Raw genomic sequence first — 26,768 nt, forward strand, 5'->3', positions numbered from 1 at the left:
AATTTGGCCTTCAGATCACATTATCTGTAGCAACTATGTGCTTTCCAAGCACACGTCCTTCTGTTGCATTAGCTGGTCTCAATCAGGGCAATTTCTCCTTTTTCAAAGGCAAACGGAACCTGTGCTTTCCAACATCACCTGGAAAAAAGGTATTTTGGCCTTAACACCTTAAGTTGCCCCACTGAAACAAGTCTGTCCTTGTAAAACACTTCTTAATTCTGCAAAATCCATTACTGCCTTTTGAAAATTAAAAATGCCATGGTTTATAGCATACTGCTATTCGTTCCTTACCCTTGCACCTGGGAGGCCAGGTTCACCAGGCCGCCCAGGATCCCCCTGACCTCCTTTAGGACCAGAAGAACCTGCTGGACCACGCTCTCCTTGGGCACCCTAGAAAGACACCAAAGGGATAATAGTTAACATGTAGAACGGCAACAGTAAGAGAAGGTTAAATAAAACAGGTATCTTCTTTTAGGGCCTATGTTTGCAAATACTGTTCTAAATGATTAATACTTGGAATTACTCCTATTACGGTAGTAATAATAATTATTATTATTACCAAATTACTACTTAAATGTTGGCTCATCCATAAAGCAAATTTATGTCAGAATTTTAGAATCTCTGTATTTTTACCAAGAAATTAGGAATTTACAGAAACATTACAAAAATACGTATGTGAGTCACTTCCCTAGAAGTGTTACAGCAATTAGGAAAGCCAAAACCAGATAAGCCCATCTGTTCAAGTGACAAGTCTAGAATAATTCTACCACACACAAAAGAAAAGGCAATTATTCAAGTAGTTACCTACTATAGAGCAATACATAAAGCAGTATAGTTTAGAACAGGCCAACATCTCTTACCCATTTACATTTCAGCATGAAGGAGCATTAAGGCAGTGACAAATAACCAAAGCTGAACATCATAGGAATTGACTTTTCCTGAAAAAATTTTAGTCCCAAAATACTCAGACTGTTTTTTGGCATTTGTCAATTCCTTTTGATCCTGCTTCCACTTAGCTTGAGCATCTGCCTATTTGCTCAGAAGCAGACATTTTTAATGCAACACTTCCTTTCTAATTTCACTTACCTTTGGTCCAGGCAAGCCATCAGAACCTGGAAAGCCACGGTTACCTGGAGCACCCTAGGAAAAGTCATAGAAACAAGATGATTATCGTAATTTTTACCTAACTTATTGCAAATAAAGTACTAGATTTACGGTTTGGAGGTTCAATACTGTAAACTTGCTTTTTTGTACCACTTGGAGTGGTAAAAATACCCATTTTGATTCACGCATGCTCAAGAGTTCCTTCTATGTGAACAATCTCATTGAAAGCAAGATGACCGTTTGTACAGGGTTATGCAAAAAATCTGCAGATTAGATAATCGTAGCTCCATCAATTCTCCCACCACACTATCCAGTGCACTGAATCCACAAATGAAAATATCCAGTGTAAAAGACAATGCACAGTATTAACTACCGTAAGGAAAATAGAAGTTTGACTAGACCCTAAACGAAGCTGGTTCATGGTACGTCAGCAGGCTTCTCAGCTTAGCAGTGCATGTCTCAAGGAATATTATTCCTTTGGATTACTTACCCTCTCACCAACAGGACCTGGTGGACCTACTGACCCTGGGTCACCTCGAGGACCTCTTTTCCCTTCTTCACCTACAGGTCCAATGGGACCCTGAGAACCTTGTGGGCCCTAGTGAAAGTAAAAGTTTTCTTTAGAAAGCATTGTTAAGCTCAGCACTTCTCAGGTATATTAAAAGACTGTCTTCTAAAACTCATAAACATTTCTCCAAATAAAGAAGAAAAAGAAATAGGGTTTGAATCAGTTAAAAATGCAGGTTTTCGGCATCAGCTTTTCTGTTTTGCAGTGTTCATAAACTCACATTTCAGTAAGAAGTGCACTGTTGTTTGTCTTCCACAATAATTACTCTCGTGATGATGAACACCAAAAGTGTATTGAAAATCGTAATAATCTATTCAAAATACCCATACAAGCTTTTGTGATTCCTTTTTGTCTCACAAAGCATATGGAGACTTACAGGTTCACCTTTGGGTCCTGCTTCTCCCTTGAAACCTGGGACACCAGGGTCTCCCTGAAAATAAACAGATGAAAAACACCCACAAGGTTAAAACTCTGCATAAATCATCAGACCATTTTGTATTATACTATGAAGCAGAAAAACATTTCCTAGTTTAGTAACTAGTTGTAGGCAGTATAATAGGATGCTTATAATGGTTTGTCTGCCCCCTGAGCGTCCTTATTAATTCTGATGTTATCAAGACACAAACTTGAACGAGACAACTGCTACTGTTTGCCCATGCTTGTATAGACACCCTTCATAGACCTTTAAGAAAGCAAAAACAGTGTTTTGCACACACAGAAGATTGATAAAATATGAGTCTCAGCATACTTGCTAGCATGCTATTAATGTATTTAAAGGAACTAATCACTGTTTTAGTTTCAGAGTGACATTAGCAAGATCTTACAGTTTCCACAGAGACAAAGACAACATTACCGGCTGGCCTCGAATACCAGGTGGGCCAGTACTGCCTTGTGGTCCTGGGGAACCGGGTGGACCTGATAAACCATGGGGGCCTCCGGTGCCTGGAGATCCCTACAAACAGAAAGAACAGCAAGCACAGTAAGGAAACAGAGTGAAAATAAGGAAACAAGATAAATTCACTAACACAATTTCTTTGACAGGTGATATCATTACTTACAGTAGGGCCCTTAGCACCTGGGGCACCATCTGTCCCTTCGGTACCCTAAAGATAATGTACCAATCATTAATATTAATTCTAATGAGAAGGTTATCGATAACAACAGCAGAAGATCATAGTTATTTTATCAAGTTTACAAGACCAGACAATAAAGGCTATTAAATAAATAAAGCAACATGATTTACTTGTGCAAATGTTAATATGGGCAACTAAACATGCACGCTAATGTGATTTTTAAACTTTAAGATCTTATGTTTAAGATTAAGCTTTAAAGTACTTGTAGGATTGAGACTGTATCAAGCTGTGTAACTTTCTGTTTTCCAAGTTGTTTCAATTACATAATGAAAAGTTATTATCAACAAAATAAGCACAAAACAAATGAATGAGACCTGCCCTTTACCGGAAAAGGTAGTTTCAGCAAAACACAGTGTCTATGAGGTGGGTTATTAAAATTCCTATAAAGGGGCAACATGCACAAGCTGAGCACAGAGGAACCTCATCTGATATACTTACAGGAAGACCTTGTGATCCAGCTGGGCCCTGTGGACCTGTTTCACCTCTTTGTCCTTGAGGACCTTCAGGACCACGAGGACCCGTTGGACCTGCTTCACCCTAACATTTCACAGGAGAAAACAACTGGAGATTATTTTGCTCTAAAAAGTAGTGCTACAAAGTAACTAAGAAGGAGTAGTGAGTTTATAAGAGAAAAACAATTCAGGTTTGGAAATAGTTTATTATCCTTAACTATAGTTTTGCTTACCCAATTCTGCTTCTGCTACTTCTATGTGAACATAAACTTTGAAAGTACAAATAGAAATTTTTCCTAAATGTATACAAGGACAAGGAAACTTTCTACAGAGAAGCAGAACTATATCCAGTGGCCCAAATCAGAACAAATATTTTAGACAAATATCTCTAAAATCCCACTATTTATCTGTACTCTGACAACCTTTCTTTTTAGCTTCATTAACAGCTAAGGCTGAAGATTTAGAAATAACACACTTGGGGATTTTTGCACAGAACAGATTAACTCACTAGTGCAGCACTAGATTAAATGCAAAATCCCTGTAAGATTGGACTGGGTCCTCCAAGAAAAAAAAAATTCCTCCTGGCATCTCCTTTGAATTTTATCTTTATATAAGAAATCTGCCTTTTGGAACTAATGGCTGTTAATATCATGTCCTCATAACTGAAGTCCACATCTCCATTCTGTAGTCTGCTTAGCTTTCAGGAGTTCAAAGGCGCTATTCCAATTTTACATCAGCTGAGGAGCAAACTTGAAGGTAGCTCCTCGTTTTCGAAAGCTTTTATTGATCCATCATGTGACAGCTTCTCCAAACATTTATTTAGGTATTAAGCAGTGCTCAGCCATACCAAAATGTTTTACAACACGCACTGAAAGGTCTATCATTTAATTGTATACATTATGTTAATACTCCTATTAGGACTTGTTTCCAATAAACTATTTTGTGAATGTTGCCAGCTTCACAATAAAAAACATCTGCTGACCTTGGCAACCCGACCAATTGAGAGTTTCTTGTGTAATTTTTTCCTATCATGTTTTAGGAGTGCAAAGGAACAAAGAGGAGCAACTGGGTGGAGGGCAAGTATAAGAAGTATAAGGAAGCTGTAGGACTTATCCATCTTTGCAGACATTCTCAAGGCTAGGAAAAAAAAAATAGAGCACTTCCTTGAAAAACAAGAGAGGAAAGTCCCACCAAGACAGCCATGCAGCCAATCCATTGCACAGAGCCACAACAGGCGGTAATCATCGTTCACCCTATTGCGATCAACGGCCATACACCTCCGTTGGGGCTCATGCGTTCGCCTCACCAGTCCCAGTCATCTCAGAAAGTGCTCTCGGCTGAAACCGGAAGTTTCAGCACTGGAAGGTACCACTTCCATACCGTCACAGACCAGTCCTCACAACTTAACTTGTCATAACGCATACTGTTATTCTTTGAATGCACCGGACAAGATCCCTGAGGGACAGTGTGACAGTCACCCTATAATCATCCCTTAGCTCAAGCAAAAGTGAAAGCAAAGGACGTATCCTAACTGTGGGGAGTTTCAGCTGCTCTATTTGACTTCTGATTCCTATCTTGTATCTCAAGGTCTTCACTAAGACTGAGCTCACAGCTACTCCTAGGGACTTGCATAGATATCAGTCTGAACTCTGTATAGTCTGGTATGTATTTTTTGTTTCTGTGCTGTTCGATGTAGTAAAAAGATATTTTACTTTATTTTTTACCTTTACACCAGGAGCACCTGGAAAACCTGGAGAACCAGTTATGCCAAGCGGGCCCTATAGAAGACAGACATACAAAGCTGTAATTCTGCAGTTTAGATCACACAGATGAGCATATAATCACTGGGTAAATATGGTTCTGGGATTAAATGTATTTTTTAGTCATAAAACATTTGTTCACAACAAAACCAATATAGCTATAAATATTGTTTTTCTAAGCGAGACACATACATTTTATGGAATCGTATTGCAGTATTTTTAATAATGTATTTACTGACTTCAGCAAAGTTACAGCTCTTTATGCATAAATTGCAATGTGCACAGCTGAAAATTATTATAGCAATTGTTATTCAATTTTAGTTTTTAACAAAATAGTATATCATCTTTTTAAGTCTATGCTACTCTGGCATGATAATGTAAAGAACAGGTATTTGTTAAGCCATCACAATTTGTCCTACAGAACGTAGCAAAGGAGAGTTTCAATTCTTTTAAACTTAAAACAGCAATGTGGAAAAAAAAGAGAAATACAAGCCACATCTCCACTGAAACAACTGGGTAGCCAGACAAGATTTTTCAGATAAACACCACAAGTGAAAATATAATCAAATGCTATGCAACCACATGCCCTGCTTCCTACTCCTCTGCCCTACTGAGATTCGCAAATTCATTTACAAGCTTTAAAACACAGATTTTGTATCAAATTTTCAGGGCTGTACAAAGGCATACAGCAGAAGCAGTTTACTGTTCAGAGATAGGCAGGTATTTCTGGTAAAAGAAGTGGAAGATACGCTGGGTTATGCCACACAGACCTTTCTGCTGTACTATAAACTCTCTGGATGGCGGCACACAGTGGTTACAAATATTCACTACAACACTGTTCCCAGATGATTCCTCTTTATCTACTCCTGATTTTCTCTCTTTTTGCAAAATATGATGCATACTTTGAAAAAAAATATTCTATGTAATAAAGCTCTGCTGGCAAACTAGTAAGAACAATCTGTTCCACTGAGCACTAATTACAGACAACAATTCTGCCATGACCTTGCACTGGATTTCTACAGAACTGATGTAACAGCTCACTAAGTGCATTTCTGAAAACCTATGTCCCAGTTTACTGGGCCACAAATGTATGTCTGCCAAATCTCTCTCCTGCTGCAGGAAGAATTCCAGAATCATAGTGTACAACTGCACTGACCCAAATAACAATGCATTTCATTAACAGTTCTTTCAATGAGAAACATATGCATTAGGTACCAGTATGTCCCTTGTGACACCACATGGGATTTTTCCAAATTTGTTCGCCAACCAATTCTCACATCCAATGAAGCTGAGGTTATATTTCATGCCAAATAAATATTTCAAACTTCATGTAGAATTTCATATCCCAGGACCCAGCTTTTTGAGCTTCTATTACAGTTAATTATTTCTTAATGAAGTTTTTAATAAAACAGTCTGCTCATTAAGATGACACAGGTAAATGAATTTTTCTTAGGAATCATATCACAAATAAAGAGTATGAATGGAAAGAAATTTTAATTGCAAGCAGGTGTGTTTTGGGGTTTTGACGGGGTTTTTTGGTGTGGTGTTTCTGGGGTGGGGTTTTGGGATTTGGTGGGGGCTTTTTGTGCGTTTTGGGTTGTTTGGTTTTTTTTTTTTTAACTTGAAGGTCTCATAGTGGTAAAGGTTCGGGTTGGCTATGTCAATGGGCAGAAACTGTCAGCCATATCCTGCAAGTACTGCTTTCAAAAAAAGCAAACAAAAAAGAACACCGCATTTTTGAAGTGCAAGCTGGCCTTGCACAAATAGTACAAAATCATCATAAGCTTTCATTTGTAAAAGCAACACCTAATTAACTGTATGCATGCAAATAGTCCCACTAGCTTCCTAGTGCTCATGTGAATTCACTCAAATGCATTTTGCAAATGCCGTGTGAGACTGGATTGTAGGATTGAAACCATCACCCTTTGACACACCGACATCCACAGTGTAAACCAGCAGAGTCATCTTCAGCCCTGCTGCAATCCTGTGAGAACTCCTACAGCCACGCATACCAGGCTGTCTCAGTCTGGCAGACATTCACACATTGGCTCCGGGTCCTTCAGTTCAGTGACTGTCCATAGTTACAAGGCTTTTACATGCTTTGTAATGGACCAATGGCAGGTTGAGGCAGGTTGTACTAGCAGGAAGTGGCATTTCTTCTTGCTGAGCAAGGGGAGCGATATAATTTGTCAACTTTGTATGTGAAGAAAGATAATACGCAGTTATAAACTGGTTCATATTACCGGGCATTTCTTTAAGACCCTTAACTCCCTACAGTATGGATCCCACTTGGTAAAAGCAGCAAAGCATCACCTCACTGGGGAAGATGCCACTCTGCAAATTAAAACCTTCAGATGAAGCAAACTACAGAGTAGCTTCTTCTCAGAAGACAGCACTAAAGTTAAAATGAGTACAACTAGGAATCACAGATAATCCCAGGTGCTCTTAACTGTTATCAGCAATCACCAACAATTTTTTTGCGCTTCTTTTGGTAATGTCAAAATGCAAGTGGGAAGTATAAGGTGAAAAAATAGGTGATTGAGACAGAAACTTACCATTGGCCCTGGCTTCCCAGGCATTCCGTGCTGGCCACGTCCACCCTACATATGAAAACAGACAAGACAGAATATTTATAAGAGCTCTAATTTTTTTATTTATGTGTGTTAGCATTTGTGAGAACAGCCATACAAACTAAAGCGATCAAAGAAATGCTGGATTGCCGAGCCCTCCAAACACCACCATGGAAAACTTTTGGAAGAAATTATGCTCCCCTTCAAGTTAATGGAGTTCTCTGTTTCCAGAGGCCAATGTTTTGACAGTGTCATTGTGCAGAGCACGTAACATAAACGGAGTACATAAAAGTCATGGGGAGTAATGCCAGAAAAAACAATACTTGACACTGGATGTAAAGCAAGAGAAAGAAATTTCTACTCAAATATGATCTCATGTCAAGGCTAATCCCCCTTTCTGCTGAAAAGCAAAGTATTTTTTAAGAAGACAGCTTTATTACCTGGAATTAAATTAGAAAACTTAATTTAAATTGCAAGTCTAAACTTTCATTTTAAACTTTTTTTCCAGAAAAAATTAATACATTTTATTTCTAGTTCAGTAATTTTTGGTGAAAATGGACTCTCAAGAGAAACTTCACAGTAAGAAAGAAATTTCTGTATCATAGAAAAAAAGCATTGTGAGGGTATTTGGCCTCGTGGGCAGCTCTGGTGACAAATTACCATGAAGATAGCACTCTCCTTTTAAAACTGTTTTGACTTTTGAAATCTGTAGTAAAGGTCTCACCCCACATAACTGTGCTAAGCCCTAACTTTCTTAAGCCACAGCAGAACTCACCAAGGAAGTGCCTAGCAGTCACGTGAATAAACACTTTCAGGCTCAGGGATCTTAAGTAAAGCAAAGGAAGAAGAGAGAGGCAGAGAGAAGGAAGATCCCACTTACAGGAGCACCCTGTGGTCCAATTCGACCTCTTTCTCCTGGCATTCCTCTTGGTCCCTTGAAGAGAGAACAAAACATGCGTTACTTAGGTGCTTATCATGGCAGAATAACAAAAAGGGGAAAATGTAGTTCATTTGATTTTTCCCCCCATAGTGGAAAGGACACATGCCATCCTCTTTTTTTCCTTCTTCTTTTTCTTTGCTTTTTACTTATTTTTTTTTAAGGAAAATTTACATTTCCTTTGCTTCAAAATTAAGTTTTGAGCTGCATCACTCTTCAGCTATTTCCTGCTCAGTCTTCTTTATTTGCCTTTAACAAGAACATGATTAGGTTCACTGACACTACAAGCATGATAAGGACAGATGATGTGAACAATAGTTACAGAACTAAGTTATTTCTTTTCCTCCTGCAGGTGTAGCTTATCTTGTCCTACAGCAGGGAAGAAGTAGCAGCTTACATAAAACCTTGCAGCCTCACAGCCTTGCCTCGTGGAAATTTAATAGACTAATTTCTCTTTTCCTGTTTGAACAGCATTTCCAGTTTTAAACACATTAGAATAAATTCCATATATACTCACCAGGATCAGTAATGCAACCTCATTTACTATGTCTCATTCACAACCTAGGTTCCACTGCAGGGATATTAGGTTCTGCATGACATAAGACAGTGCTTCGCAGAGAGATGTCATTATCTGATATCAGAAAGGTGCTTTACTTCCAGAACCGCTGAGAGTAGATTTTTGGCATGTTACACTGCTCACAAGTATTCAGTTGTCCAAAACCACATCTGAATGAAAACTGCTCTGAGAAAAAGTTTCTCCATTTCACTTCCACGTCATGCATGCTTATCCTCACCATAACCTCCAAAATCCTCTGTCCATCATTTGCTTCGTGCCTTTCTGACCTAGTTTATTCCATTTCTAGCTCTGAGAAACCTAAACCAGTTTTTCCTCATACAGAAAACACTCCACATGAAGAACAAATATGTAAAAAAAAAAAGAAAAATAGTCACCTTACACTGACATGAGTAGGTAAACAATCACAAAACCTACATTCAAGTTTTTGTTGAGCCTTCTGACTTATCATTATCATCTATGGCTGTGAATTGCGAAGAAAAACAGCTTATAGTGGACCAAAATTAACTGTTAGTGTAATTGAAAACAAAACCTGAATTAAGAGAAAGTTCAGCTTCATGACACCAAGTACAGATATCAAACTTTAAAAATTCCTATTGGCAATAGCATTCACAATCTTAAAGCCACTTCTGTAATATCCAGTATGCATGTGATACTCACTAGAGGACCCGTTGCACCCATGGCACCTGTTGGTCCGGATTCTCCCTAAAAATGGAAATGAAATTACAGAATTAGAGGAAATGGGTTATAGGAAAATGGAGTTACATGTTTCCTCCCTGTTCTCCATGCCTGTGTTAGACCTAAGAGGCAGACTTGCATGGTCACCAGTGTGCATCAAGGGCACTTTTTCCTCATGCTGATGGGAAACGCTGTATTTACATACTCTCAGGGAAGCACATTTAACTCCTTACCTGTCCTAGCTAACAGCCCACAACACCTACTGCCCTGTTTTCAACTCTCTCCTGCCATTGTTGCCTCCCCAAAAAGTGGTAGGCAATCTCAGGAAAGACATCTTTTCTTACACAAACCCTCCTTAACTGCTGATTTCATATTTAAATTTAGATTTTGGAAGTTTCACTTAATTTACTATATTTTAATCTAAAGGAGTAGTTCTGTCCCACCTGTGATTACCACCTACACCAGGCCAAAATTGTTTCAGCATCAGCACTGGTCAGTGTGTAAACACCTGGGGAAAAAGGGTTCTACGATCTTTTAAAATAACTTTTAATCCATCTTGAAAGGATTCTATCCAGTTACCCTGTGTTACCACTGCTTTGAGCTGAAGCTGTAAGGGTGCTGCAGTACCAGCAAGGGTCAAAAATTCTAAGAGAATAAAATTGTTAGGTGAAAAGTAGTCAGCTTGATAAAATATATTCTCTCTCCTCTCCAGTGACTGTTTCATTTAAGCCAATCTCTACTACGGTAATCCAAAATAGGATAGTCAGGTTTTACTTACGCATTTCTTTATTATTCTATTTTATTTTAAAATGTTAGAAAACTCTTTTTCCGCTCTCAGCTTGGTCACATAAAGCCAACAAGAACCACAGACAGGCCAAGTGGAAAACTGCAAGATGTGCCTGGGCTCTTAGTTAACAGATTGCTGCCTTGTGTTACATAGGTGTCACAGACAGACCACAGCCAATTCCCCTAGTGATATCTTATAGGCCCTAAAACTGAGCCCCCAGCTGAAATTGTGACTGGCAATATTGAACTCTCTTCCTGTATAAATCCCGGGCATGTCATTGTACAGCAGTTTATATGGATCAAACACAGTAAAAATGGTCCATCCCACACAGCCTCTCCACTCCGTACAAGTAGCGCTGGCAGCAAAGGGTACAGAACTGTGTTCAAAAGATCTACTATCTTTCATTATTTTGGCACAGAAAACATGCTTAAGCCTTTGGTTCTTTGGGCCATGAAAATACCTTTGCTCCAGCTGCTCCGATTTCACCTTTTGGACCGTCAAGTCCTTTCAATCCCTGTAAAGAGTTATAAAAATATGGAGAAATCTTATTTATATATGTACACACACACAAAGCATTCCCACTATTACTGTTAAAATAACTTGGTACTAAAGTGCTGAGAATGGACCTGAGGTGGCAAGAGCAAGAAAAGAAATTAAAAAAAAACAAAACACACCAAAAACACAGATGGGATAAAGTTTTTAAACATTTCCTAAATGGAAACCATTTGTACAAGGTACATTTCCTTGCATTTGGTTTCCTTTTTAAAACAAGAATGTTTTAAAAAAACCCTAAAACAACAAGGAGGAGGCTCTGAGCCACAGGAAACCCATTTATTCCTCCCTGAAGTAAAATTCTGGCCAGAAAACTTGGTCATTTGTAATCACTCCATGTTACAAACACATCCACCTCTCAAGTTCCCCACCCTAATGCAAGGCTTGCCAGCAAAGTGAGAGAACTGTCAGGTTTGTGCCTCCTGAAGCTTGGCAGGGCTCAGGCAAGCTCCTTCCAGATTCCCAGATAATTTGAAAACAGAGGGAAGAAAGCACTAGAGAATATAATACAGAGGGCAGCTTAAAGGGGAACAGCACTGATTTTCTGCCAGGGCCTTTTTCTCCCAAATGCCAGTGATTCTGCCGCAATCGGTGGGACTAAAAGCGTAGTCAAACCCACCAATAATACAGAAGAAGGTGACTATGTTTAGAGTGAAACCGCCTGGAAACGTCATCTATAAGGAGAGAAAAAACCTTGTTTCTTACCCTGTGACCCTTGAGACCTGGGAGACCAGGAGCACCAGGAAAGCCTCGAGGCCCCTAAGTAGGAAAAAGAAAAAAACACCTTATTTCTGCAGATAAACCTAGCATAATGCTGCTAACAGCAAAGAGGGTAGCAGCATGACTACTACTCCTAATACTCCTTCACCTTGCTGACATAAAATAGCGAGGCATCGCATCTGAGCAGGTCACGGATGATACAGTACAACATGTATGAGGTTAGACAGTCTCAGCATGATGTGTATTTTCACCAATACTAAAAGCTTTATTGTCTACATTAGTGTATGACCAAGCCTCAAAGAGAGTAATGACTTGTAGCAGGATCAAGTTCTGAAGCTTAATACGAGGAAACCTTAATTAAACAGACATCAAAACTCAGAGCTATCATTTAAAAGAAAATAGAAACTTAGACCAAATTGCAAACTGTATATGTTTTTTTTAGGATATGTCAGTCAAGCAGCACCATAAACAACAGCTATTAAAACACATTTAACAATTAAACCAAAGTTGCACTTAGCAGAGTCTCAACAAGCTTCTGGAGTTCTCTTTTAGGAAAGACTAAGTACCAGAAGGGAGCCAAGTGCCTTGTGCTAGAACACTGATCACAAGAATTTATAATGCAAATCACATCAACACCTTCATACTCTCGAATAACCACTCAGCAAACTGGTTAAACATTTAATTTCTTCCTTTATGGTACCTCCAAACCAAAGTTCTCAAAAAGTTTACAGTTCATAACCTTTCAGCATGGCAAAAAATCATGAAGATGTATCATAGAAAATTAAACAAGAAACAACACTGATATTCAGAGGAGCAAAAAAGAACATCTGAGATCTCACCATCAGAGAGAACATCACATACAGACAAGCTGTTTCCTTGTTAACATCAAGAAACCTAAGAAAGGTCTTTGTCTTCCCACAGTTAATTATATAGGTAATGTTTGTTCATAAAGTTCAGCACGAAATTACTCCAGAGTTTGCAGACTCCTACAGAGAAAATTACTTTATAAAGGTATGAAATTTCTGAACTGAACATATTAGATTGCTTGAAATTACTTATACTCAATTACTTTCTCAGTGAAGGATGATCTCTGTTGCCATACATGGTCTTGCATGTAAATTTAAACTTGTACAAATTATGCTTGTTTAGACTGAACATAGTCCATAAAAACTCTATCTGGCCTGTGCTCAGTGGTACGTGTATCAGCTTATACAATCAGGGCAATCAAATGATGAAGCACACACATGGGACAAGTCACATGGCAAGGAGGCAAATCATGTACAAGGGGATACAGCCATCGTGTATCTCCGTAGCAGTCTACGGGCCTTGTCATTGACCAAGACACGGCACACTTCTCGGATGAACTATCAGGGTGCTCAGCAGTGTTCTCTACAGTGCCACGCAACTGCCACCGCCTCTTAATGAGGGTTTTGTGTGTCTGTGCAGTTGCAGTACTTCTTTCCTTCACTAAAAAGTCTTCTTTATGAAGCAAAACAGCTTGAACAGAACAATACTCCATAGACTCCATTTGCCTCAAGCAGCTTATGAAACGTTGTCTTTGATCCATAAAACTTAGGAGGAAGGCTTAGGAAACAACACAGCCTTTTTAAAAAAAATCATTTCTCTCACCAAGTGACTGTAGCTCTGGTTGCTAACAAAATTTCCAGGCAAGAACAGGATGCTTAAAAAGAAAAGGAAGCAGCTTCAGATATAATGTGTATCAGGTGGATTCAGTTCTGGGATTTATCTGTCCCCTTTTCAGCCACACTACCGCTCCCTTCCATGTACAGAAACGTGACTACTGAAGGTTAGAGTTCTTAATAAGGGCCAAAATTATATAAGATGATAAAATGATGCCATTTTATCATCAGATATACCTGTTTTCTTTTATTTCTGAAGTAAATCATGACAAGTATCCTCTGCAGTACAAGAACGTATTATTTGGAAATCCTTTAATCCCATCTGCATTTTGAAAATGTATATAAAAATAACATATACAACTACAGTATAATGTCCTCTTCCTCTGCCCTCAGACTGACTGTTTGAAAGATGAATAGTGCCACCCCAACAAATGACATCATTTTATAGTCTCTGAGCGTGCATGATTGTGGATGGCCATATGTTACTGGGAAACGGAGTACAACTCATACATACCACCATCTGGCCAATGCATATTTCATCTATGAAACAGTTGAAACATGCTCCCGTGAAATGACTCTCAGGATTAGCTCAAGGATTTTTGGATTGCCTGTTTGGTTCGGAGCTATCACACTGATGTGGATCATTAGAGTAAGCTAACACAAGTACTTCAGGAAACTGCATGGCAGAGTTTTGCATTCATTATTAAAAGAGATAGTGATGATTATTTTGCTAAAATGTAAATAAGCATGTTCTTACTGGAGATCCTGGAAATCCAGGCTCACCGGATTGTCCTGGTCTACCAGGTTCACCCTAAGGAAAGAAAAAAAAAGGAAGACATGAAAACAGGAAATGTGAAAATTAACTTGTCTTATCATTCTTCCTTTCAAATAAAGGAGGACTTTCGCATCAGTATTATATATATTTTCTTTACTGTAATAATTTTAGTGATATAAATCAACTGCACACAGGACTAGCAATGTGCATTAGGCATGTTAGCTTACGAATGTTTTTAACAAAGAATTGCAGGAACTGAAGACTGAGTCCAAAATGCATCTTGGCATCACAAGAGGGCGCTGCAACATAGTTCTCCTGTGAACTGATGAGGCAACCTTTTGCCATCCTCATGCAGAAAGTCAATTACTTCAATTTTCAGCAACAGTAATCTAAAATCGCCTGCATTGTAGCTTATTAGTTCTCCTTCTGTTCAAATGTTTTGAAATGTGTACAATGCCATTCTAAGTCAGTGACTATTTTGTGTGTGATGCAATAGGAAAGAAAATATGGTAGAACCATATAAGCGCATTGTGAAGATTATTCAAAGTCCTCCAGAGTCACAACCAAACATTCCCTTATAGGCATCAATCAGTTGAAATACCTCCAGGACTCTAGGCATCAGGAACATGAAAAGCATCAGGAAAATAGTTCCTGGACAGAGATAAGGTAAAGTGTTTCACATCCACAAATAAAGAAACGCATACAGACACTGGAAATGGAGGAAGTTCTTAGAGCAGCATCAAGATGTGGCTTCACTGCACTGAGAGTTAATTGTTTCTGCAGATTCTTGTGACTCCTTGTAGAGTTTAATGGGAAAGTAGCTGTGACACAAGCTTTATACTGAAATATCTGGCACCTGCTGTTTTCCACTCCCTTCCAGGTTATAAATGACAATTCTGATGGATTTAGTGTGCTTTGAAAGCAAATAATATACATCTACTGGTAAACCCTCAGGCTACTGTTGTGCAGTCAACATTTACTTACCCAACTTGTATGTATTTTACATATGTGTACATACATGCATAGAGTAATAAAATCAGTCATAATAGAATAAAGAAGTTTGAAAAATGTTAAATATTAAAATTGTGTTGTCCAGATGCAGCTGTATGTTATCGTTACAGTTGTTCTAACTCATCACACTATCCCAGAGAGAGGAGACGCCTCCAATTGCCCCCTCATAACTATGGTATATCATTATGTGTGATTTCAAGAAAGATGTCTCATCTGAAGAACTGTCTGAGTCAAGAAATTAAATATTAGGTATGATGGTGACACATAAGGAAAAGAAAGGAGGGTTTTGAAGAGGGCTACTAATATTTAGAATTATGACACTGCATTTAATGAGGAGTACAACTACAAAGAAAAGTAAACAGATCAGAGTAGTTACAACAGGCACATCTGCTGGTTACTCAGAGTCTCAAAGATGCCAATAGTTGTTTTATTAAAAAAATAAAACAAGATACAAAGAATAACAAACTTACATCTTCACCAGGTTTGCCTGGAGGTCCCTCTGGTCCACGAGAACCAACTGGACCCTAAGAAATAAATATATTTGTTGAGAAGTCAATTTAGCTATCACTGAAATATTTATTTGCTCCATTTCAAAGTCTGGTTTTATAAAAGCAGATATAGAAAAAGGATTATTTTATGCCTAAGCACAGTTGCTGAATTTTGTGGTGGTCTTTCTAACCACCCTGCCTCTAAAAAAATTCCATTTTGTTACATAAAAATAGAGGATGGATTCTTTAGAAGGAAAAAAAAAAAACCAAAACACCAGAAACACCACATTAAAATCATGGTTGTTGGTATTCCAAATTTCTGGCTCTTGCTTTTTCTTTTGAACCATTTTATCACCTCCAAAAAATAAATATTCTCATCATCTTTTATGTGAGTTACACTACCAGGTATGGTTTCACCAGGGCTTAACCATCTTCAGGTCTGTGCTGGAAAAGCAGCAATGGTTGTTCATAGTGTACTCGTTATTATGCATGTTCTAAACAATTCAAATTCACTGACTCAGGCCAGCATGCTTTGAACACCACAACTCTTGACTGAAGTTACTTAATAGCTTCAGCAGAGAAAATACGGAAAAAAATCCAAATCTCTTCTGAAGTAAGAAGATGTAATTTACTGTTTGCAACTTGACTGTAGACATGCTTGCATTTATTGGTCTTACCATAGGTCCTGGGTCCCCAGGTTCACCAGGTGGGCCTGTGGGGCCAGCACCACCCTAAAATTAACCAAAGATGAATACAGTTACAAATTCCCAAAAGTAAAACTTTAAGGATATAAATTAAAATCCATAAGAACAATCACAGACCATGAGACAGTCTAGATTCTAATTCAGAACCAGCTCACATTTCAAAATAAGTGAAAGATGGATACTAAAACCCCTCAAGCTTTAGATAAGTCATGTGCCATACGCAAATCCCACTGGAAACTTAACACCATGCCAACACTGAAACCGTAATAGTCAATTTTCATTGCTGTTCCATCATTAAAAATGTGTGTTGAGTTAAAACCTTGTTAAATGTCTAACAAATTGTTCTTTCTGAGTTAATTTCTGTATACAGAGTACCCCTGGAGCAGAGCTCTAGAGAGCAGAATGTTCACATTCACCCATGAGTCACTGAAGATGGACATTGCCCCAGAGATACATACAGCAGTTACTATGCGCTTTGCCTTCCTCTTTCACCAGTTATCTTAAAACCCCTGAGGAGAAGTACTTACTTGTTTTCCTTGGAGACCTTGAGGACCTCTTGGACCCACTGGACCCTAATGAGAATATAACTTGTTACACACTGGAAAACACCCTTCCCCAAATAACATTCATCCTACAAAGACAGCAAAATGGCCTGATAGTGACCTCCAAGATAATATTTCTACAGTCAAAATCCCAGAAAGCATTTTACTCAGGAGACTGATGTTATGAAATACAAAAGTACATAGAATGCAACATGGAATGGAAATCTTCAAACTCAAAAAGTCACAGGTGTGTAAATTCATTAGCAACTGAAAACATGGGCTTGCTTTCTTTCTGGAATCTCAGCCTCTGGAATCAGTCCGATTAACAAGGTTGCCTGCCTAGGCCCACTGAAAAAAATGCACTAACAGAAAGGAGTTGGTGGGAATAGTCTTCCCTTCTGGAAAGGAATCTCATTACTCAGATTAATCTCATAATGGAATCAATGACAAAATAAACCAATGATGCTCTTCTCAGCCGTGAGCAGCAACAAGCGGCAATAGAAGGACCTATTTTCATGAATCATACAAACCACCAAAACAGCTTCCAAGCAGTTGTGGTTTGTTACAGAAAATTCAGATTTCCCCTTAAAGTTTCATGGGATTTTTAAGGAAAAAATATTGTGCTTAATTCTAACTTATAACATGAAGTAAACATGATCTGGTCTGAAAGTATTTGTCTTGCTTCTAGCAATACAAAAATATCTATGGCAGACAATAACTTGCATTTTGACATAGGCTCAAGATTTATGTCTTTTACACACAATTCATTAATTTTTACTAATTTTTACAAAGCAAATGTAGAGGTGTTAATAACAGCTCATTCAAAAATTCTAATCAACATTAAAACTAAAATAAAAAACAATGGTTTATTTGTCAGTTACTCGGTTCACAACGAAAGGGAAAAAAGGGTATTTCTGAACATAATGAATCACTCCAAAGACAGTGAATGCCAGCTGACTTCAGCAGGCTTTGTGTAAGGCCTTAGAGACACCTAGGTATATTAATATTAAAACAAATCCTGTTTGAGAACGTCAGAAGAAGAGATGGTGCAAGAAATGCAGTGTCTCAAGACAAATTGAGTGAAAGGACTAATGTGAAGAGACAAATTGAGTGAAAGAGACAAAACGATGGAGGGCAACAAAGTAGGACAGACTTGTGGAACAAATCGTTATATGTGCACACAGCAAATTCACTCAAGAGAAACATTTATAAAAAAGGAAAGTTCTTTGAAGAAATCAATGAAGTTAATCCTAAGGCAAAACATCAGATTATCCTTAGAACCTTTCAGAGTATATTGAAACTGAGTTTGAAGGTTACTAGTGGGGACTTGGAGGGCTAAGATTCAGCTAGACAAACTGGTGGACAGCACAATCACTAAAGGCTGGATTCCTTAAGAATGGATGTTAAAAATAACAGCAAAGAGGGTAACAGTATATTTCAAGATATCACAATGTGATAAATACTTGTAGTAAACAGACATAATATTCAAAACCAACCCCAAGAGTTCTAGCAGAGACAGCTCAGGGTGGTGAAGCAGCTTCCACAGAGGGTAAAAAATTTCAGTGTTATCATTAAGTCCCCAGTGCACTAAAAGTAAAGGGCATATCTAAACAGTAAGAGATGCCAGTGGTAAAACTGAACCCACTCGAGAAATAGAATGTCTGTCTTAAAGTAAGAAAGCACAGCTTTCAGTTTAGAGCTCAGTTAAGAGCTGGTTTCAGAAATAATTTCTTAAGCTACTACCAAAAATAACTATCTCTGATGTCACAATGTGAAAAGAAACCTCAAAGTTGCATTTGTTTATTCTGCTTTGCATTATTCCTGACACTTTTCTGTTACTCTGCAGTGACTGTACCTTACTGTTAGTAGATGCTATACCTCAGAAGGAAGGAAGACAACAAGAAGGCTAGAGGTGGAGAAAAAGCTTTCATTTAACAGAAGAATATTTTTTCACTTTTTTTCCCCAGTGCAGAACTGTGCTAGAATATACTGTTCATCCAGGTTCTAGAGGCACATGAGGTTGAGGAGGATGAATTCCTCTTTTGGCTTCTGCATAGGCAATCCACCTCCACCCTGTTCTGCAGTACAGGGCTAAGCGGGACTTACCACTGCACCAGGCATCAGTCCCATCTGACTACCAAGTCCAGATTTCTCATCCAGTCCTGCCATCTGAGCTGCAAATGGCTGAAAAAATAAGATGGGTGATTTTAGCTGTCAGTCATTTTGAGGCTTCGTAAGGCAGAAGTCCACATAACCACATCTTCATTACTGACATTGGCTTTGCAGTGCGAACAACTATATTCTTGTTTAACCATTAAAAGTTTTTCCTGTAAATTTGAGGTGGTTTAAGGCTTCAAAGACCAGTTGAATGCATCATATTGTCTGCTAACTATTCTTACTCTATCTCTACTCTAATTTTAAACAAATGAGACAATGACCTAAAAAGAGGAACGCCTCCTATGAAATTAATTAGGTTTCTTTCACCACCTTCAAATTTAAATCACACCTTAACTTCACCTGCAATATTCTTTTATGTCTTCCACACCCATCTGTTGTTTTCACTTACTGTGCGTCCAGTTCAGCAATATCTTAAGGTAAATGGAAATGTAGCTGATGATATGATTGCAAATTCATTCAAAATTAGAATTGTGAAGCAGGTTGCCCTTATCCAGCAAAACTGAAGACCACTGCTGTTCATGCCAATTCAGAGAGACAAATGAGTTAGAGCAGGAAGAACCTTCAGTGCCCTCCTTCTGCAAGTACATAGTTGGAATCAATAGCTTTATTTTGTTTCATTCGGAGCCAGATCCTCACTCAAGGCAGGCCAGAGCTTACAGTGGCTGAGTAGGAGCAACAGCACAAATGTGCATTCAAGTCATCTAAAATTTACGGTTTGTTCCACATCAGATTGGTCCCCAAACACATCTTCTGCAAGGCTGGACTAACTTCAGAGACAGGAATACAAACCAAAAAGGTCTTAGATCTCTGCCACACCTAGTCTTTCATATTTTTAGAGGAAATCTATAAAGGATGGTGGTCTGAAACCCATCCTGGTGCTTCTGTGATTCCAAGGGATTCCTCTGTGCTGAAGAAGATATTTGCTTAGGCTGAACCTGCTAGATCCAGGACTATTTGGAAAGGTGGTTAAGTCAAGAAATGCTGCCCAAACTCGCAAGCTGTTTGCCTAGCAAGAACATTTCAGCTTACTGTCAGTATAACTCTATTATTTAAAATAATGTTGCAGGAACAATGGAGTTAGAAATCAAAACAGAGATGTTCCAAACAGCAATAAATGTGTAACTGGATACTCTTGAGAAATACAAGTATGTATTTCATTATCAATCATAGTGTTCCATAGAATTTGTGGTGAGAACAAAAAAAGTCTTGCAGCAGCACACCTTGTCTGTATCTATAGTGGGTTAGCATTGCTTTTCATAAACAATTCCTTACTTCATCTTCTCAGTGTCTGTCTGAACAATCCCAGCAAGAAGTATACTTAACCACATTTTAATTCCTCTCATTAGCTATTCTGTTATTTATAAATCATCTTATTTTTTGCTTTTCTGTATTCCTAATTTGGTACACCAGTTTCCCTGTACTATTGCCCAGATCCCTTGTGTTTAAGTCAGGTGGAAGTAATGGAACCTTTCTGAGGGTTTTAGATTTAGGCACCTCATCTTTTCTAGATGCTAAAACTCACATGAAAAGGTATGGTCTTTTCGAGGTTTCTCACATTCAGTGAGTCCCAGTTTTGGGCAGAACATGTACTGGTGCTCATGACTCTGCTGTCCCTCATGACTGGAAGACAGGTACAACATTCCACATTGACTGAAGCAAAGAGAAGTTTCTTTCTGTATCATGTAGGTCTGGCCCAACACTACCTTCACTTTTTGCCAAAGCAAATGTAAAACTTACCCTGCTTAGTCCGTCTGGTCCTGGGTGGGTAGGATGCCCTGGAGGGCCAGGGTCACCAGGCTGGCCAGGGATACCAGGCTCACCATCAATCCCTTGAGGACCACGAGGACCCTAGAAAGAAAATCAGAAATGCCAGCAGTGTGCAAAGGTATTCAGCAAAATCATTGTAACTGTCAAACAGCTGCCTTGTATGTGACACATCTGAATTTCTACAGGAAGATCTTCAAACAAGACGTTTTCCTACTTTCAGATCAGAAGCACTGGCTAAAATTAGTCATGAGTCCAACACACAAGTACACTACAGTCATTTCTATCACAACTCTTCTATAAAAACTCAAGCTTTCTATCATTCCATACTGGAGTGTACTATTCCAGAAAAAAGCGTTTGGCTTTGCACACAAAATAGAACAGCACTGATTTACTTCTAAAATACTCACAGCTCAGATTAGTTTACATACATACACACATGTGCCTCGGAAACTTCAGCGTAAGGCTGGATTTTTACAGACTCCTGACATCATGAATGGTTTAGACAGCTTGTACTATTGCTGAATTCTCAACTGTTACACTGCCAAAGATGCAGAGTAACTCCCTTGATGTCAGTCAATGTTATCTCCAGCTAGTATTTGCAGAGCAGGCTAGGAGGCCAGCCCATGGCTCCCATTCCGATCACCCGCTTTTGATTCCTAAACTGCATTCATCTTACCTTGTGTCAGAACTAAAATTAAATACAGAGGCAGCTAATAAAATATTAGTGGAACAAAATGAATAGTACCAGGGCCAATAAAGAGACACTTCAATCATAAATACAGACTTCAAAGTGCTTGTCACTACTGCTTCCTTCATTGGCCTAAAATGCTTGACTATGGCAAGGAAAAATTTTATATTACATAATGAGCTCTTCTGTTTTAAGGATCTTTAAACATAAAATTTGGGAAGCCTGACTCAGTGAGTCATCTTTATAAACACAATTATAATCAGACAGATTGCTTGTACTTCCATGAGGTGAGGACTGTGTTTCCTTACAGTCTGCAACACATTTCAGTGGAATTTATGCCTGAACTAATAGGGTTTGAACTAATACAGTTCCCATGTTAAAGAAAAAGCATTCCCTTAGGAAAGGGCTACACTGAGATAGCACTGACAATTGGAAACCTGAAAACTCCCACTGAATGAGCTAATTCTCTTAATTCTCCATCTATCTTTATGGTCTGAAGTTCCTATCAGCCTAGCAATATGGGGAAAATCAGACATGCATGTACCCATCATCCCCCTCTACTCACAGACTGAGTTGTGGATAGCATTCTGAAACAAACAAGCAGATCTGTGTATGTTGGATGGAAGTGGAAGGTTCTAGCAGAAAACTTTATTAAATAATGTTTCTATTATAAACAGAAGTACACACTGCCAAAACTAAAAGTGCTTACTGTTCAAAGGAGGAAAAGAATGGGTTATCTCCTTTCCCTTGTTCTCAAATTAAAAAGAAAACAAAGCTAAGCATTAGAGAAACAAAAACCAACAGTTCCCTATAAAGTATTAAGCAAGCTTCTATACAACAATTCATGCTTTTCAATACCCAAACCAAGACACCTTAAAATCTGACCCAGAAAAAGTTGTTTGTTTTAAGAAAAGGACCTACTTTTTAGTCAACAAAAATCAACCTGCTTCAAGAGTAACACTGCAGCCCCTCCATCTCAAATCCCAGAAAGTCCCCAAAAAGCATGTTTGTACTTGTAAATGGCAACTAATCAGCTGTATATAACCAATGTTTGGGGTTTTTTAAAATAAAACATTAATTATGCTTTTTATATATATACGGTTTATCTATTTATATGCATACTAACAAAAGCCCTTTCCTTTCACCAGCTCAAGGCCTGCGAGGTTTAAAAGAAAAAAGAAAAACACTTCTCACATAGGCCACGAGGTGGCCCCGTTTAAACACGCAATTTACTCCTGGCCCATTGCTGCTGCCGCTGCTGTTCAGAGAACTATTACAGGTTTTATCTGTAGCAGAATAAAAGGAAATGCGGATCATGGTACGACACACTCAACTGTTATCTATTTTAACTGCTACTGCAATTAAAATCGAGTTTAAATCCGCATTGAAAGAAAACATATCAATGTCTCTGATGATGCTCAAGCTTATTTTCTGTCTTCAAAAGATCATTAAAAGAGTATCATGCTCCAAAACTCTGCCCCCTAGACGCATTTTGCAATTGCAACCATGATATTCCCTAGCTGTTTCTCTCTGTCTCTGTTAGACTAACAAAGAATCTATAGTAAAAAAAATGCTAATACTCCTGAAATCATTTTACAACGAAGGGTCCTGCATTTGCAAAGGGCAGAGACTCATAGCAAGGCTGAGCTCCTTCTGAGCTTCAGTAGGAGCCCATTTAAAAGAAAAAAAAAATGCTTGGTGACGTGCTTAGTGGTTTTTTAATACCAGCAGTCAGTAATGTATTTACCCAGACTAATTTTATAAGGGCTGTCTGTGCAAGGTTACCTGCTCCATGAGGTATTTTAAACAAACTGCAAACAAATGTGCAGAGGTTTTCATAATATAAACTGCAGGTGTGAGCTAACAGTTTTTTCTATCAGTTTAAATAACAACTCCTGCACCAGCAGTCACACTGTACCTAAAGCAGTGTCCTTTACTCTCGGATCTGTGCCTTGACAGAACCTGTGATGTGACATTTTCAAAGCAGCTGACTGGTTCCTAATTCCTTGATATTCCTTGAAAACAGTATAATAATGTGTGTCAAAGGAACTCAAAACTGTTTATAGCTCTTTGATATTTTAGGTGCTTCTAGTCACCACCCTGCAGAGACACAGAAGGGATGCATGGCACAGAATCAGAAATTAATTAGCATCTCATTGCCATTACTGCACATTAGGAGAGCACTTCAGACATCTCTATAAACACAGCCAGGATTCCTCTGCACACCACAAGATTTCACAATTACTCCCACAATTCTTTTATGCATCTTGAGCCTCATTCATCAGCCAAAGGTCTCACGGTGATCTAGAGAGCAGCAGTGGCTTGGCATCTGTCTCAAAGAGGTTACACACTAAACTCCACCGCTTTGAAGTGTCATTACCATCTATGGACAACAGGCACTCACTGGAGGACAGCACAAAAGAGTCAGTTTTAGGCCTATGCCTAAACTCAGCATTGGCTTGCTCTCTTCTGAGGGATACGAAAATATCCACATAGGAATTACAGTCATAAAACTCTTTAAAAACTGCTTTTAGCAGCTTCTGCTCTTTGACCTAGCTTTTTCAACAAGAACATGTCCTCTTTGGCATTTTCAGTACTCCCTTTTGGCCTTTCTGTGGTTCTCCACATGCAGAGACTGAAATTCCCTTATGAAGTCTTTATTTCCACTGAGCAATCTTGATTATATTATCCACCAACATACCAACGTATGTAGTCACATATTAACTCCTGCGAACTTCCTGAGCTTTGCCTTTTCTGAAGTACTCTGGGCCACACAGTTCACACTGCTTCTGGTGCACAGTAGCAACCAGCAGAGAGTCAGTGAATTCTTAAACAGGCCAACGCGATGTATCACTTCTGTTCTTTTTTGCTTCTTTTTTAAATCCTGGAGAAAGCCACACTCTTAGACACTACTTTGAGTAACTGCTGAGAAAGTATGGCTTTTAATGGAAACACCACTAAACCTGCCATTAACTCAAAGAATTCAGGTCTCAACCCACCTAGAGAATAGTACGATATTAACGTTTTTCTGTTACTGGATTCTTGGAAAATATGAATGAAGTTCTGGTAACTCTAGAAGATATGGAGACAGTTTAAAGCTATCTAACCTTTTAAGGTTAGTGCAGGTCTCAATTTCTGAGAATATTTGAGAACTTACAGGTCTTCCCTTTGGTCCTCGTTCTCCTCGTGGTCCTTGTGAGCCTGGAGGACCCTATAAGAAAGATTAGAAATATTAAGGACCTTTTAAACTAGCTAACAATTAATAAAGCTCTGAAAATACAAAATGAAATGCTTATTTGAAAGTCAATCTGTTGGGTTTGGGGGGGATGTCACATTATCATATAGGAAACAGCTACAATCACTGAGTATTCAATATTTCTTCTCAACTGTATATTGCCTGAAGGGAGTAGAACTAGGGTGCAGAGAACTACAAAATGGTTTCATCTCTTGTCTTCTCCACAGTTTAATTTAGCAAAGGTTTTCTGAATGCTGGAGGCTCTCAGTGCAGAGATGGACAGGTCTGAGATACACTTCCTGCTAGTCCAGACTTCTGCTTCTACTCCTGCTAGATCCCTGCTAGTAAAGCATTGCCCAACATCAGCCTCACACAAAGGGCCTCAGACATACACATAATCCAGTCACTCAGGACATGGGCTGACAATACCAGTAAAAAATCACATAATCTTGCTGCCTCCTCAAATCCAGCGGCTTTGCAGCCCGTAACCACTACAGGCACAGAAGGGTCCTCCTTCACATCATCCTCACAACACAAAACAGAAACGGTGGAACGTGGAAAATGCTACCATCAGAGAAACAGAAATTCAAAGGTACTCACTGCTGGTCCCGGGCGGCCTCGTATTCCTGAAACCTAAAGAAGGAAATATAAATTATATGGCTATATTTCTCATGACCACCCTACAGAAAGTTAGTTAATGAAAAGTAAACAGAAAATCAAAGTAGCAGGCAAGTTGCAAGGCTTTTGAGGGAGGAAAAAACCAAAAACACTGGATATCTCTCTCCAGTTTAGAGTCTTTTTACAAGCAATATGAGCAAAATCTGGGAAGTATAATTGTTATTCTAAAAAAGATCAAGTAAATAACTGAATTGCAATGTCTTCATGATAGAAAAAGATAATAAAGATATTAAGTGACAATTTATTTCACCAGTTTTCCCAAATTGTGTAATTTATCATTACACCTCTGCAATATTCTAACTATGAAAATAAAGACTATGACAGATTCAACTCAAAGATTTTTTCCCAAAATGCAGTTGACAGGAATTTCTAATGTAACATATGTGAAAAAGTGTAATTAATTCCATTCCTTACATTCCTAAGCTACAAATTTTTGTTTTATTTCCTTACTGCAATTCTGCTTTAAAGCACTAAAAGGTACACTTCTAGGGTGTGCAGATAAATGAAAAAAGGAGCCGACTTACAGGTGGCACTATTCCCGGTTCTCCTTTTTGTCCCTGTAGGAAAAAGGTAGAAAGCCATCAGATGGCACAAAACCATTGAGAGTACAGTTAACAGTACCAGTTTCACCAGTACCACCCCTGTGACTGTGACAAATGCTAAGACTTCTCTAAGGATGCAACAGAGACTAAATTAAAGTACCTGCAATAGGTAATCCATACAGTCTTTAATGACCATGGACACTTATTAAATAAAGGCTATAAATTAACAGATTTTCTCTAACTGCATAACACACTGGCTGAAAGAAGAGTCAAACTAAAAAGTCACCATGACATTTAGGTACTAGAGAACATGTTGTAGATCTGTTATTGGATTGATTCATGCAGAGCCCAGAGCAGCATTCAGACTCCATTTCTTCAGGGTATTAAATTAAAATTCCTATCATTAAACCTATAGACATAAAAGACCTGCATGTCCACCAGCAGCGCAGGGACAGAATACGAAACGATACTGCATAGCTTCAGAGTGAAGGACACAGCATTTGCCATTTGACTTTTCTCTGCGCGAATGCGTGGGTAATGATTACGTCACAGAAAATTAGACCTATTGGTGGTAACAATTTCATTAGGGAAAAAGAGGACTTCGTAAAGATGAAAGTCCTGCTTTGTTTATTAAGTAATAAGCTGGTTACAGTCCATATATTCCCATAAATTACCTCTGCATAGA

At 38.5% G+C, this 26,768-nt stretch overlaps 1 protein-coding gene across 1 annotated transcript in view; it reads right to left on the reverse strand.

Annotated features, from left to right (window-relative positions):
- The window catches only part of COL5A2 (collagen, type V, alpha 2), a 48,724-nt gene extending 22,445 nt beyond the window's left edge, over positions 1 to 26,279 (reverse strand). The window contains exons 1-23 of the mRNA XM_010157313.1: positions 26,244 to 26,279; positions 26,066 to 26,098; positions 25,464 to 25,496; positions 24,786 to 24,839; positions 20,911 to 21,021; positions 19,102 to 19,179; positions 16,981 to 17,025; positions 16,427 to 16,480; positions 15,732 to 15,785; positions 14,233 to 14,286; positions 11,821 to 11,874; positions 11,024 to 11,077; positions 9,759 to 9,803; positions 8,468 to 8,521; positions 7,573 to 7,617; positions 4,982 to 5,035; positions 3,244 to 3,342; positions 2,731 to 2,775; positions 2,526 to 2,624; positions 2,049 to 2,102; positions 1,595 to 1,702; positions 1,087 to 1,140; positions 292 to 390 (exon numbers count right to left, since the gene is read on the reverse strand). Coding sequence (XP_010155615.1) covers positions 292 to 390; positions 1,087 to 1,140; positions 1,595 to 1,702; positions 2,049 to 2,102; positions 2,526 to 2,624; positions 2,731 to 2,775; positions 3,244 to 3,342; positions 4,982 to 5,035; positions 7,573 to 7,617; positions 8,468 to 8,521; positions 9,759 to 9,803; positions 11,024 to 11,077; positions 11,821 to 11,874; positions 14,233 to 14,286; positions 15,732 to 15,785; positions 16,427 to 16,480; positions 16,981 to 17,025; positions 19,102 to 19,179; positions 20,911 to 21,021; positions 24,786 to 24,839; positions 25,464 to 25,496; positions 26,066 to 26,098; positions 26,244 to 26,279 — 1,416 coding nt within the window. The remainder of the gene's footprint in view (positions 1 to 291; positions 391 to 1,086; positions 1,141 to 1,594; positions 1,703 to 2,048; positions 2,103 to 2,525; positions 2,625 to 2,730; positions 2,776 to 3,243; positions 3,343 to 4,981; positions 5,036 to 7,572; positions 7,618 to 8,467; positions 8,522 to 9,758; positions 9,804 to 11,023; positions 11,078 to 11,820; positions 11,875 to 14,232; positions 14,287 to 15,731; positions 15,786 to 16,426; positions 16,481 to 16,980; positions 17,026 to 19,101; positions 19,180 to 20,910; positions 21,022 to 24,785; positions 24,840 to 25,463; positions 25,497 to 26,065; positions 26,099 to 26,243) is intronic.
- Between the last annotated feature and the right edge of the window lie 489 nt (positions 26,280 to 26,768).

This window comes from Eurypyga helias, unplaced genomic scaffold (genome assembly GCF_000690775.1).
Source record: "Eurypyga helias isolate BGI_N326 unplaced genomic scaffold, ASM69077v1 scaffold15820, whole genome shotgun sequence".
Taxonomy (NCBI): domain Eukaryota; kingdom Metazoa; phylum Chordata; class Aves; order Eurypygiformes; family Eurypygidae; genus Eurypyga; species Eurypyga helias.